Raw genomic sequence first — 14,555 nt, 5'->3', positions numbered from 1 at the left:
CCTGCATTGTGTAGCCTTGCTGCTCAGGTTCATTTATTTATTGTGAATGTGCAATTTCGGCATAGAATGGATAAATAGTATGTCACCAGTTGAAGCATTGGCTCACTACTGCAGTAGTCGTGGAATCTGAGGGCGCGTTCTAAATTGTAAACCCTGCCATCACACATTGTTGATTGGCTGCCACTATTTACAAACTAGACGAGATGGAACGCGTTATGTGTTGCACTGATTGCAAGAAACCAGTCAGCCAGCCAATCTCAGTCAGAGATATGCATGTTTCATGTTGCCCACTAGTTTTACCTGTCCAGCTTGTTTGCCAAGGCTGTGTCCGTATTTTCTTTAATCAAAGCGCACGTTTCCCGACGAAATCTACGTGTAGAGCGGTGGACGGTGAATTTGAAAATACATCAGACATTGAATGGCATTGTGGCAAATATTTGGTGAAACTAACCATGACTTTGAAGTTCCCGGGAAAAATCTTCCTAACAAAGTATTCGCACACAATCGTTCGGGGGGAGAGGAACCACAGCGGCAGACTGCGATATGGCCCAGGTAAGGAGTTGTAATTCTGCTTTCGGTTCTTTGCCTATGGCAGACGCTGAAAATGTTAGATTTGAAAACTTCTTCACTGTAGCGGTTACGTGGTGAAAATAGACATGTCAAGCAATGTTTGTTTTTTTTATAATACGTGAAAGTCTCAAAGTATTTGGTATTTAAATATACAGTCCTGGCCAAAAGTTTTGAGAATGACACAAATATTAATTTCCACAAAGGTTGCTGCTTCAGTGTCTTTAGATATTGTTGTCAGATGTAATTGGGGAATACTGAAGTATAACAAACATTTCATAAGTGTCAAAGGCTTTTATTGACAATTACCTGAAGTTGATGCAAAGAGTCAATATTTGAAGTGTTGACCCTTTTTCAAGACCTCTGCAATCTGCCCTGGCATGCTGTCAATTAACTTCTGGGCCACATCCTGACTGATGGCAGCCCATTCTTGCATAATCAATGCTTGGAGTTTGTCAGAATTTGTGGGTTTTTGTTAGTCCACCCGCCTCTTGAGGATTGACCACAAGTTCTCAATGGGATTAAGGTCTGGGGAGTTTCCTGACCTTGGACCCAAAATATCAATGTTTTGTTCCCCGAGCCACTTAGTTATCACTTTTGCTTTATGGCAAGGTGCTCCATCAGGCTGGAAAAGGCATTGTTCGTCACCAAACTGTTCCTGGATGGTTGGGAGAAGTTGCTCTCGGAGGATGTGTTGGCACCATTCTTTATTCATGGCTGTGTTCTTAGGCAAAATTGTGAGTGAGTCCACTCCCTTGGCTGAGAAGCAACCCCACACATGAATGGTCTCAGGATGCTTTATTGTTGGCATGACACAGGACTGATGTTAGCGCTCACCTTGTCTTCTTCGGACAAGATTTTTTTTCCGGATGCCCCAAACAATCGGATAGGGGATTCATCAGAGAAAATTACTTTACCCCAGTCCTCAGCATTCCAATCCCTGTACCGTTTGCAGAATATCAGTCTGTCCCTGATGTTTTTCCTGGAGATAAGTGTCTTCTTTACTGCCCTTCTTGACACCAGGCCATCCTCCAAAAGTCTTCGCCTCACTGTGCGTGCAGATGCACTCACACCTGCCTGCTGACATTCCTGAGCAAGCTCTGTACTGGTGGTGCCCCGATCCCGCAGCTGAATAAACTTTGAGACGATCCTGGCACTTGCTGGACTTTCTTGGGCTTCCTGAAGCCTTCTTCACAACAATTGAACCGCTCTCCTTGAAGTTCTTGATGATCTGATAAATGGTTGATTTAGTTGCAATCTTACTGGCAGCAATATCCTTACCTGTGGAGCCCTTTTTGTGCAAAGCAATGATGACGGCACGTGTTTCCTTGCAGGTAACTATGGTTGACAGAGAAAGAACAATGATTCCAAGCACCCCCCTCCTTTTGAAGCTTCCAGTTTGTTATTCAAACTCAATCAGCATGACAGAGTGATCTCCAGCCTTGTCCTCGTCAACACTCACATCTGTGTTAATGAGAGAATCACTGACATGATGTCAGCTGGTCCTTTTGTGGCAGGGCTGAAATGCAGTGGAAATGTTTTTTGTGGATTCAGTTCATTTGCATGGCAAAGAGGGACTTTGCAATTAATTGCAATTCATCTGATCACTCTTCATAACATTCTGGAGTATATGCAAATTGCCATCATACAAACTGAGGCAGCAGACTTTGTGAAAATGTATATTTGTGTCATTCTCAAAACTTTTGGCCACGACTGTACATATATATTTATATATATTTAAGTAATAAGCCCCAAGGAGGTGTGGTATATGGCCAATATACCACAGCTAAGGGCCGTTCTTAGAACGACACAACGCGGACTGCCTGGACACAGCCCTTAACCGTGGTATATTGGCCATATATCACAAACCCCCGAGGTGCCTTATTGCTATTATAAACGGGTTACCAACAATTAGAGCAGTAAAAATAAATGTTTTGTCATACCCATGGTATACAGTCTGATATAACATGGCTCTCAGTCAATCAGCATTCAGGACTCAAACCACACAGTTTTTAAATATATATAAATGATTTTGATTTGCTTATATTAAGCAAACCAGATGGCACCATTTTCTTGTTATTTTAATTTACGGATAGCCAGGGGCACACTCCAACACTCAGGCATAATTTACAAAGGGAAGCATGTCTATTTAGTGAGTATTTTTACTTAAGTACTTTACACCACTGGGTTCAATATGTGTTTCGGTAGCCTGGTTCCAGATCTGTTTGTGTGATCATGTCAACTGCCTGTCATTCCAGTGACAATGAGCTGACAGGATAACACAAACATATCTGAGACCAGGCTAGAGACCAGGCTAGTGTTCACAACATTCACAATGGTTGTAGAAGCTCCAGTGTGAAAGTAGATTTAGATCTTGGTCACACTTTCAATTAATTTGCACATATTTGTAGTGTTTTACTGCTCTATGTAACTTAACAGAAGTATCTAATATTGAACTAGATCCCTGTTTGTCTTTAAATTAGACATCACATAAAATATTATAAAAAATATTTTAGCTTGCTTTGTCTGCTGAAACTTTTATCCAACGCTGGTGGCTTCATTAAGGCACTTCACGTGATGTAGTCAGAAAAACTGGTTTACTGTCTTCTCTACTGATACATAGTGCTATTTGCTATTTGTGCTTTTTGAGGTTGGTTCAGATTCAATCATTTTTTTTAAACACCCTGAAACTACTTCCTACGGCTATGCTCTATGTCACCTCACGGTCTGCATTATTCTTGAGTAGAATAAATAACCTCAGACCAAGACAAGTAAATGACCAATGGATTATGGTAATTGTAGTTAATTACCACATTTTTATGCGCTAAACTATGCAGAATATTGGCCTGTTGGAAACTACAACTCCCTACTACATCGCACAGTTCAGGCTGGATCTTTATCTCTAGAGAAACTATGCGATGTGCGCATTGAGTTCACAGAAAACAAAATTGTTGAGTGAAATGGAATTCAAATCATTCAGCTGATGTCGGTCAGTTGTTGTTTAAAAGTTGTTTTAAAAAACGAAAAATAATTGACATTTTGGTTAATCGCTCAGCACTACTGATACATGATGTAGGCGATGACATGATAATAGGCCAATTATCTGTTTTTTACATATAGTGTAATGTAGATTATCAGTATTATCATCCATCATTACCTCTCCCTCTCTTTCTTGCTATTTGCCTCCAGGCCATTGGCTCAAAAGTGGACGGTGATGCTCTTCTTGGGCACGTGTCTACTCTACTGTGCCAGGATGGCCATGCCAATCTGTGCTGTCAACTTGGCCACCACATTTGGCTGGAGCAAGACGCAATCGGGTGTGGTAATGGGGGGCTTCTTCTGGGGTTACTGCTTCACTCAGGTGCTGGGAGGTCATGTCAGCGACAGGTGGGTCAACCTCTGGTGGTCTGAATGAGAGAAACAATGGCTACCTATTGGGATTGGGATTTGTATTATTTGATCTTGAGTGACTGCCTGTTATATAATGTCCATGTTAGAAGCTGGAAATCACCTTTCTTGTGTGCTGTGAAGACTGCTCTGACTCTGCTCATGATTGTTTGTTTTGCCAGAATTGGTGGTGAACGGGTCCTACTTCTTGCCACTACGTTCTGGGCTTCCATTACAGCATGCACCCCTCTGTTGGCGCAACTGGGCATCAGTTCCCTCACCTCCATGACGGTGGCCAGATTCCTTATGGGGCTATTACAAGGTGAGAGGGTGGAAACAGAGAAAGTCTCCACCCTCTGTCTCCTCTTTTGGAATGGTTTGGTAACTTTGATAACAGCTGCTTTCCCTCAGGTGTCCACTACCCCTCTTTGGCCAGTCTTTGTTCCCAACGTGTAGATGAAGGGGAAAGAGGCTTTCTGATGAGTACCATGGGCAGTGGCTCTTATATGGGGTAAGTTATACATGTAATAACTGAACACAGGTCTCTAATTATACCAACACCCATCTCTGATTTATAATTTAATCATACATAGCTTTATCTGAAATATGTTCTAAATGCTTCTTCCTCATTGTGCTTCTATGCTTGTGAGTCAGAACACTGATGGTGGGAGGACTGGGGTCCGTGATGTTGGAACGCTATGGCTGGGAGAGTGTGTTCTATGGCGCTGGTCTGCTCTCGGGACTGTGGTCATTGACTGTGTGGAGATTTCTACTGAGAGGTACTCTAGGGTAGCAATATAATAATCTATAGAACTGGTGCTTTGTGCATGAATATATTTTGTTTTAAAGTATCAAAAAATGTGCATTGGATGTGTTGTATGTAATAGTTGTTTCATTGAATTAAGTGGTTGTTCTAGGTTCTAGATTTCATATGAGGTAGGCTTCTATAATATATGTCTAGTTTGAAAGTATCTACAAAATGTAATGCATGTATTATACATGTTAGTTGTTTCACTGAATGACGTGGTTGTTATGTACGATTCATGAGGTTGGCTGCTATAATCATACTGCTTTATATGGTAATGTGTGTGTCGGTTGCAGGTCAAATGAACACAATCCAAGTGCTGTCAAGCCATGGATCCAGTTCGGGTCTGTCAAAGAAACGCTGGCTAAAAATGTTCAAACAGCCCTCTGTGTGGTACAGCTCAATTTTTTGCATATGTTGATTTTGGATGTAATACAGTGTGGCACGTGGATGTTATGCAAATGTTTTGCAACTTCTTGTTTTTACCTTGATGTTGCCTGCTTGCCTGGCTCTACTGCTTTTTTGTCTCTTGTTCTCCCTCTTTCACATCTCTTTAGTGCCATGGTCTTTGCTCACCTATGCTTCAGCAGTACTTGTTACACATTGATGTCATGGCTACCAACCTTTTTCAAAGATACATATCCGCACGCCAAGGTATTACACCTTTATCTCTTCAGCCACTTTCTTTACCTTATCCAAAACGCATGTCTTACCTATACTGGCCTTCTTCACCCAAAATAATAAATAGTGTAACCATTGCAGTTTAGTGTAATCTGTATTGTAACTCATACTTCTAATATATGTTATTCCAGGGATGGGTGTGTAACGTAATTCCATGGTTGGTTGCAATCGCATCTGCTCTCTTTGGAGGCATAATTTCGGATCACCTCATTCAGCAGGGTATAATAATGACAGATTAGAGTACAACATTTGTTTGTTTTGCTGCTTCCTTAGTAAGTTAGTAACAGTCTGTTTTTTGTTCTAGGATTTCGAACATCATCTGTTAGGAAGATGATGCAGGTAAGCTTACCTGGTTTAGAATCGCTAACTTATATTCTTGTGTAACTGAACCCAATATTCAGTGGTTTGTGGACAGAGAGAAAGTACAGGTATGCATAAGAGATTTGTTCAGACAGGTTAGAGCTCCCCATTTTCATGCCAGAAAAGGCAATCAGACATATCCTTGGGGATCAGGCAATTATTTCCCCTGACTAACATACAGTGAGGTCTGAAATTATTGACACCCTTGAAAAAGATTAGCAATAATGACTGTATAAAATGAATAATGAAAAAAAAACAATAAAAAAATTATATTAATTTAAACTAATACATTTGCTCAGAGAAAGATAATACTTTTTTTCTCAAAAAGGTAGGGGGCAAAATTATTGACACCCTTAAAGATTCTTATAAATAAAGTAGTCAAAGTTTAGTATTTGGTCCCATATTCCTAGCACGCAATGACTACATCAAGCTTGTGACTCTACAAACTTGTTGGGTGCATTTGCAGTTAGTTTCGGTTGTTTCAGATTATTTTGTACCCAATAGAAAGTAATTTAAAAAATGTATTGTGTCATTTTAGAGTCACTTTTATGGAAAATAAGAATAAAATGTTTCAAACACTTCTACATTAATGTGGATTTATTTTTATTTTTTTTAATTTTTTTTCACCTTTATTTAACCAGGTAGGCTAGTTGAGAACAAGTTCTCATTTGCAACTGCGACCTGGCCAAGATAAAGCATAGCAGTGTGAACAGACAACAACACAGAGTTACACATGGAGTAAACAATAGACAAGTCAATAACATGGTAGAAAAAGAGAATCTATATACAATGTGTGCAAAAGGCATGAGGTAGGCAATAAATCGAATAATTACAATTTAGCAGATTAACACTGGAGTGATAAATCATCAGATGATCATGTGCAAGAAGAGATACTGGTGTGCAAAAGAGCAGAAAAGTAAATAAATAAAAGCAGTATGGGGGTGAGGTAGGTAAGTTGGGTGGGTAGTTTACAGATGGACTATGTACAGCTGCAGCGATCGGTTAGCTGCTCGGATAGCAGATTTTTAAAGATGTTGAGGGAGATAAAAGTCTCCAACTTCAGAGATTTTTGCAATTCGTTCCAGTCGCAGGCAGCAGAGAACTGGAAGGAAAGGCGTCCAAATGAGGTTTTGGCTTTAGGGATGATCAGTGAGATACACCTGCTGGAGCGCGTGCTACGGGTGGGTGTAGCCATCGTGACCAGTGAACTGAGATAAGGCGGCACTTTACCTAGCATAGCCTTGTAGATGACCTGGAGCCAGTGGGTCTGACGACGAACATGTAGCGAGGGCCAGCCGACTAGGGCATACAGGTCGCAGTGGTGGGTCGTATAAGGTGCTTTAGTAACAAAACGGATGGCACTGTGATAAACTGCATCCAGTTTGCTGAGTAAAGTATTGGAAGCTATTTTGTAGATGACATCGCCGAAGTCGAGGATCGGTAGGATAGTCAGTTTTACTAGGGTAAGTTTGGCGGCGTGAGTGAAGGAGGCTTTGTTCCGGAATAGCTTTGTTCCGGACTCTAGATTTGATTTTGGATTGGAGATGTTTGATATGAGTCTGGAAGGAGAGTTTGCAGTCTAGCCACACACCTAGGTACTTATAGATGTCCACATATTCTAGGTCGGAACCGTCCAGGGTGGTGATGCTAGTCGGGCGTGCGGGTGCAGACAGCGAGCGGTTGAAAAGCATGCATTTGGTTTTACTAGCGTTTAAGAGCAGTTGGAGGCCACGGAAGGAGTGTTGTATGGCATTGAAGCTCGTTTGGAGGTTAGATAGCACAGTGTCCAGGGAAGGGCCGGAAGTATACAGAATGGTGTCGTCTGCGTAGAGGTGGATCAGGGAATCGCCCGCAGCAAGAGCAACATCATTGATGTATACAGAGAAAAGAGTCGGCCCGAGAATTGAACCCTGTGGTACCCCCATAGAGACTGCCAGAGGACCGGACAACATGCCCTCCGATTTGACACACTGAACTCTGTCTGCAAAGTAGTTGGTGAACCAGGCAAGGCAGTCATTAGAAAAACCGAGGCTATTGAGTCTGCCGATAAGAATATGGTGATTGACAGAGTCGAAAGCCTTGGCCAGGTCGATGAAGACGGCTGCACAGTAATGTCTTTTATCGATGGCGGTTATGATATCGTTTAGTACCTTGAGCGTGGCTGAGGTGCACCCGTGACCGGCTCGGAAACCAGATTGCACAGCGGAGAAGGTACGGTGGGATTCGAGATGGTCAGTGATCTGTTTGTTGATGATACCATGATTATGGATAATCCTGAATGAATCGTGAATAATGATGATTGAGAAATACAGAGGGTCAAAGATCATACCCCCAAGACATTATCAATAACAGGGGAGGTTAGCATGTCTTATCTGTGACCCTCAGTAACGTTCTCACGATTCATTCAGGATTATCCTTAATAATGCTATCATCCACATTAATGTATAAGTGTTCAGACATGTTTTATAAGTTTGTACAAAAGTGACTCAATAATGACATAAAACATAATTTACCATTCATTTCTATCGGGCACAAAATAATTTGAAACACGATCAAAACGAACTGCAAATGCATCCAACAAGTAGAGTAGTCACAAGCTTGATGTAGTCATTGCGTGCTAGGAATATGCTACCAATTACTGAACTTTTGACTACTTTACCTATAAGAATCTTTAAGGATGTCAATCATTTTGATCCCTATGTTTTTGAGTAAAATTATATAATTTCCCTTTTTTGCATACAATATAGCTCAGTATTTGAATGATGTATTTTATACAGTCATTATTGCTCATCTTTGTCAAGAATCTCAATAATTTTGTATCTGACATAACAGGATTAGTTACAGTTCAGTGGCTTGCGAAAGTTTTCACCCCCATTGGCATTTTTCCTATTTTGTTGCCTTACAACCTGGAATTGACATGGACTTTTGGGGGTTTGTATCATTTGATTTACACAGCATGTATACCACTTTGAAGATGCAAATTATTTTTTCTTGTGAAACAAAGAAGAAATAAGATTAAAAAACTGAAAACTTGAGCATGCATAACTATTCACCCCCCCCCAAAGTCAATACTTTATAGAGCCACCTTTTGCAGCAATTACAGCTGCAAATCTCTTGGGGTATGTCTCTATAAACTTGGCACATCTAGCCACTGGGATTTTTGCCTATTCTTCATGGCAAAACTGTTCCAGCTCCTTCAAGTTGGATGGGTTCCACTGGTGTACAGCAATCTTTAAGTCATACCACAGATTCTCAATTGGATTGAGGTCTGGGCTTTGACTAGGCCAATCCAAGACATTGAAATGTATCCCTTTAAACCACTCGAGTGTTGCTTTAGCAGTATTCTCAGGGTCATTGTCCTGCTGGAAGGTGAACCTCCATCCCAGTCTCAAATCTCTGGAAGACCAAAACAGGTTTCCCTCAAGAGTGTCCCTGTATTTATCGGCATCCATCATTCCTTAAATTCTGACCAGTTTCCCAGTCCCTGCCGATGAAAAACATGGTGGTGTTGGATAGTGTTCTCGGGGTGTGAGAGGTGTTGGATTTGCGCCAAACATAGTGTTTTGCTTGATTGCCAAAAGGCAACATTTTTGTCTCATCTGACCAGAGAACCCTCTTCCATATGTTTGGGGAGTCTCCCAAATGCCTTTTGGTGAACAACAAAACGTGTTTGCTTATTTTTTTCTTTAAGCAATGGCATATTTTCTGGCCACTCTTAGGTAAAGCCCAGTTCTGTGGAGTGTACGACTTAAAGTGGCCCTATGGACAGATACTCCAATCTCTTCTGTGGAGCTACGCAGCTCCTTCAGGGTTATCTTTGGTCTCTTTGTTGCCTCTCTGATTAATGCCCTCCTTGCATGTTCCATGAGTTTTGGTGGGTGGCCCTCTTTTGGCAGGTTTGTTGTGGTGCTATATTATTTCCATTACTTTATACTGGATTTAATGGTGCTCCGTGGGATGTTCAAAGTTTTGGATATTTTTTTATAACCCAACTCTGATCTGTACTTCTCCCCCACTTTGTCCCTGACCTGTTTGGAGAGCTCCTTGGTCTTCATGGTGCTGCTTGCTTGATGGTGCCCGTTGCTTAGTGGTGTTGCAGACTCTGGGGCCTTTCAGAACAGGTGTATATTTACTGAGATCATGTGACATATCATGTGACACTTAGATTGCACACAGGTGGACTTTATTTAACTAATTATGTGACTTCTGAAGGTAATTGGTTGCAACAGATCTTATTTAGGGGCTTCATAGCAAAGGGGGTGAATATATACAGTTGAAGTCGGAAGTTGACATACACTTAAGTTGGAGTCATTAAAACTCGTTTTTCAACCACTCCACAAATTTCTTGTTAACAAACTATGGTTTTGGCAAGTCAGTTAGGACATCTACTTTGTGCATGACACAAGTCATTTTTCCAACAATTGTTTACAGACAGATTATTTAACTTATAATTCACTGTATCACAATTCCAGTGGGTCAGAAGTTTACATACACTAAGTTGACAGTGCCGTTAAACAGCTTGGAAAATTCCAAAAAATGATGTCATGCTTTAGAAGCTTCTGATAAGCTAATTGACATAATTTGAGTCAATTGGAAGTGTACCTGTGGATGTATTTCAAGGTCTATCTTCAAACTCAGTGACTCTTTGCTTGATATCATGGGAAAATCAAAAGATATCAGCCAAGACCTCAGAAAAGAAATTGTAGACCTCCACAAGTCTTGTTCATCCTTGGAAGCAATTTCCAAACTCCTGAAGGTACTACGTTCATCTGTACAAACAATAGTATGCAAGTATTAACACCATGGGACCACGCAGCCGTCATACTGCTCAGGAAGGAGATGCGTTCTGTCTCCTAGAGATGAATGTACTTTGGTGCACCAAGTGCAAATCAATCCCAGGACAAAAACAAAGGACCTTGTGAAGATGCTGGAGGAAATGGGTACAAAAGTATCTATATCCACAGACAAAGATCTTACTTTTTGGAGAAATGCCCTCTGGTCTCATGAAACAAAAATAGAACTGTTTGGCCATAATGACCATCGTTATGTTTGGAGGAAAAAAGGGGATGCTTGCAAGCCGAAGAACACCATCCCAACCGTGAAGCACGGGGGTGGCAGCATCATGTTGTGGGGGTGCTTTGCTGCAGGAGGGAGTGGTGCACTTCACAAAATAGTTGGCATCATGAGGCATAAGGACAACAAAGTCAAGGTATTGGAGTGGCCATCACAAAGCCCTGACCTCAATCCCATAGAAAATTTGTGGGCAGAACTGAAAAAGTGTGTGCGAGCAAGGAGGCCTACAAACCTGACTCAGTTACACCAGCTCTTTCAGGAGGAATGGGACAAAATTCACCCAACTTATTGTGGTAAGCTTGTGGTAGGCTACCCGAAACATTTGACCCAAGTTAAACAATTTAAAGGCAATGCTACCAAATACTAATTGAGTGTATGTAAACTTCTGACCCACTGGGAATGTGATGAAAGAAATAAAAGCTGAAATAAATAATTCTCTCTACTATTGTTCTGATATTTCACTTCCTTAAAATAAAGTGGTGATCCTAACTGACCTAAGACAGGGAATTTTTACGAGGATTAAATGTCAGGAATTGTGAAAATCTGAGTTTAAATGTACTTGGCTAAGGTGTGTGTAATCTTCCGACTTCAACTGTATGCACGCACCACTTTTCCGGGGGGGGGGGGGTTATATAATTTTTTGAAACAAGTAATTTTTTTCATTTCACTTCACCAATTTGGACTATTTTGTGTATGTCCATTACATGAAATCCAAATCCATTTAAATTACAGGTTGCAATGCATCAAAATAGGAAAATGCCAAGGGGGATGAATACCTTTGCAAGGCACCGTATCTCTTGAAATGGGGAATTTAAAGTTAAAGTGGCACTCCAGTCTATTTTTCACCTTCTTTATCACCTGATTTACTTTACAAAAGGTAAGTCATGACATAGCACAAGTGGGGGGTGTGCTTTTCCTCTTTAGTTTTCTATTGTTCCTCAAGCAAGGGTGAGGCTGATGACATCACAGATTCCCATCAAAATGCCTTACTCCCTTGAAGTTTGCATTTGTGTCTAAAAAACACAATTTTGTTCAAAACAATTTTTTTTTACCCTTCAATGTGTGTAGTTTACTGTCTTTATACTTTGGTTATCGCTTTTCAACAGTAAATGTTCACAAATCGCTAGAGGACATCTTTAAATAAGTCGATCAGTGTGTTTCTCTCTCTCTCATACAGTTCATGTCCATGGGTGTGTCCAGTGTGTTCCTCCTGCTACTCTGCAGGCCACTCTCATTCCCTTCCGCTGTGATCTTTGTCTCCGCTGCTGTGGGCCTGGCCACCTTCAACAGCAGGTGTGTTTCTGTGTGTGTTCATGTAACATTATTCAATCCACATAATAGAGGTATACCCGTATTACTGGATGAGAAGGGTAACTTCTCATCCAGTAATAGAGTTATGAGTATACTAACCCATTGCCATTGTCCCCATGCGCTAGTGGTGTGTCTGTGAATGTACAGGACCTTGCCCCATCGTGTGCTGGAGCCTTGTTTGGTCAGTTTGTTTTTACAATTTTAAAATTGACCCTTTATTTAACTAGGCAAGTCAGTTAAGAACAAATTCTTATTTACAATGACGGCCTACACCTGCCAAACCCGGACGTCGCTGGACCAATTGTGCCCAGCGTCGTCCGGGTTTGGCCGGTGTGGGCCGTCATTGTAAATTAGAATTTATCTTAACTGGACACTGTCAGTGTCTTTGGTTATCATTGTCTTCCCATTCCATTTGTTCCATTTTGATTGACAAACAAATATTTTGTTCCCAAAAATGTATATATTATTTTCTCCACAGGATTTATGAATATGTGTGGGGCTTTCACAGGTAGGTATTAGATATCAATCCCCCATGTATACTGTACATCAGAATGATATAATGCTCACGGTTAAGTGTATTATAGGCCTATGTACTGTATTTGACTGTGTAAATGAGACCAGTTTGTGTATCCCACAGGTCTGGTGCTGGTCTATGTTTCTGGATACCTGATTGAGGTCACAGCTTCCTGGGGTTATGTGTTCTCACTCATTACAATGGTGAATACCATGGGCCTCGGAGTATTCCTCATGTTTGGAGAAGCCAACCGTGTGGACTTGTGGAATTTGTCCGAAGTCACTCGTGTATGACCCACACAAAGACACTGCCAATAATATCTGTATATCTGTGTAGGCCATAATGTCAGTCTAACAAAATGGTTTGTGAAGAGGATTGTAGGCCTAACTACAATAGGCCTATGAAAAAATGACTTGTTCTGACATGTTTTAAATTATGCCTTCGTGCACCAGGTCTGAGAATAAGATGGTTTTAAATATTTATAATTCTATGTTGCTTCACTTGGTAGAACTTTGAAAACATTATCTATTGTCCCTGAAATTGAAAAGCGAAACAAGACAACAGTAAACATGTCATCCCCCACGAATGTTGCAGCGACCTCCATTGGGCCAATTGAGATATCTTGTGTGACTAACACATTTTAGTTGACCACAGATTAGCTTTTATATATCTAACAATGAAAATAAATGTCTTCAAAATGGAAGGCAGTTAGCCTGGGTACCAGTCCAGGTCTTGACATTCAGGTAAATTTGCCAGTGGCACACCGGGCCAGTACCAAGTGAAACTACCTGCCTGAATTTTAAAATAACTGACCCAGGCCAAGATATCAGGAAAGGTAAGTTATGCACACAGAATTTAAATCTGGGTGATTTCACGTTTCATTTACAGTTTGGGCAAATACCTTATATTATAGCCAACCATAAAATCTGATATTTATTTACACTGATTGTTTGGAAAACAAAAATAAAACCATGCCCCCTCTCAATGATGACATATAGCCTATATTAAACCATTTAAAATGTAATATTCCCCTCTATAAATTTGCCTAGTAACATAGTGATGAAAAGCAATATCTTTAGATGGTCCATATGATCAGGGAGGTGTGCTATTTTAGCAATAAGCATGATCACCTGTCTGACGCAGCATCAAGGCTATATGGCTGAAGCATGGGGTTGCTCCTCTGCATGGTTTACCCCAAAGGGCTAATCATTAGCTATGTCACAGACGAAATATGATCTTGTTGCTTGTATAATGTCTTTAAAAAAACTCCCACTGGCATTCATAAAATCATGTAATTGTTATGTTTATAAATAGTGTAATTGTGTGAATTGTACAGTTAATAGAGGCCTACGTAAACACATGCGAATGGCTGACGCGCTTCCCGCAGTTACTTTTTTTTATTGTCATGACAGATACAAAAGATTGTAAAACGCTGCCAATTGGGGTTGAGAAATAAATTATAGCCCTATAACACTGTAACGCTGGGATCCCGCTCTTTTCAATCATTTCCATCAAAACGGTTGTATTTTCCAGAGATTGCATTTAAGATTGTTGCGCAGAGACTGGGTTTATTAGAACAGATTTATTTCTGCGCAGCAATCAACGGTGTCCAGAGTTCTGCGCTCTTGCCACCTGACAGTTGATATTCAACTAATAAATAAACGACATTGCTCATGAACAGCTTCGGGAATTAATCTGATTTTTAAACAATTATATAGGCCTAGACTACAGCATAGAATTATTACAATATTGATTTTTGTATTTAACCAACAAGTGATTTGTGTAAATAGGCTAATGTTCATGTATTGACAAGCAAGCAGCTCCATAGTGTAGGCCTACATGGTCCGTGGACCTTAC

The 14,555-nt window shown here is 40.7% G+C and overlaps 1 protein-coding gene across 1 annotated transcript; it reads left to right on the top strand.

The window, feature by feature from the left end:
• Positions 1-2: 2 nt before the first annotated feature.
• LOC129829877 (solute carrier family 17 member 9-like) lies at positions 3-14,273 on the top strand. Its single transcript, XM_055891867.1, has 13 exons — positions 3-552; positions 3,757-3,954; positions 4,137-4,276; positions 4,366-4,465; positions 4,609-4,733; positions 5,056-5,152; positions 5,317-5,413; positions 5,572-5,659; positions 5,745-5,779; positions 12,051-12,166; positions 12,310-12,365; positions 12,663-12,692; positions 12,822-14,273. Exons 1-13 carry the CDS (start codon positions 419-421, stop codon positions 12,989-12,991), a joined length of 1,386 nt encoding a protein of 461 aa, XP_055747842.1. The 5' UTR covers positions 3-418; the 3' UTR covers positions 12,992-14,273.
• The last annotated feature ends 282 nt before the right edge of the window (positions 14,274-14,555 follow it).

This window comes from Salvelinus fontinalis, chromosome 31, assembly GCF_029448725.1.
Source record: "Salvelinus fontinalis isolate EN_2023a chromosome 31, ASM2944872v1, whole genome shotgun sequence".
Taxonomy (NCBI): Eukaryota; Metazoa; Chordata; class Actinopteri; order Salmoniformes; family Salmonidae; genus Salvelinus; species Salvelinus fontinalis.
The sequence above is the reverse complement of the archived record's forward strand: the minus strand, read 5'-3'. Positions and strand labels throughout refer to the sequence as shown.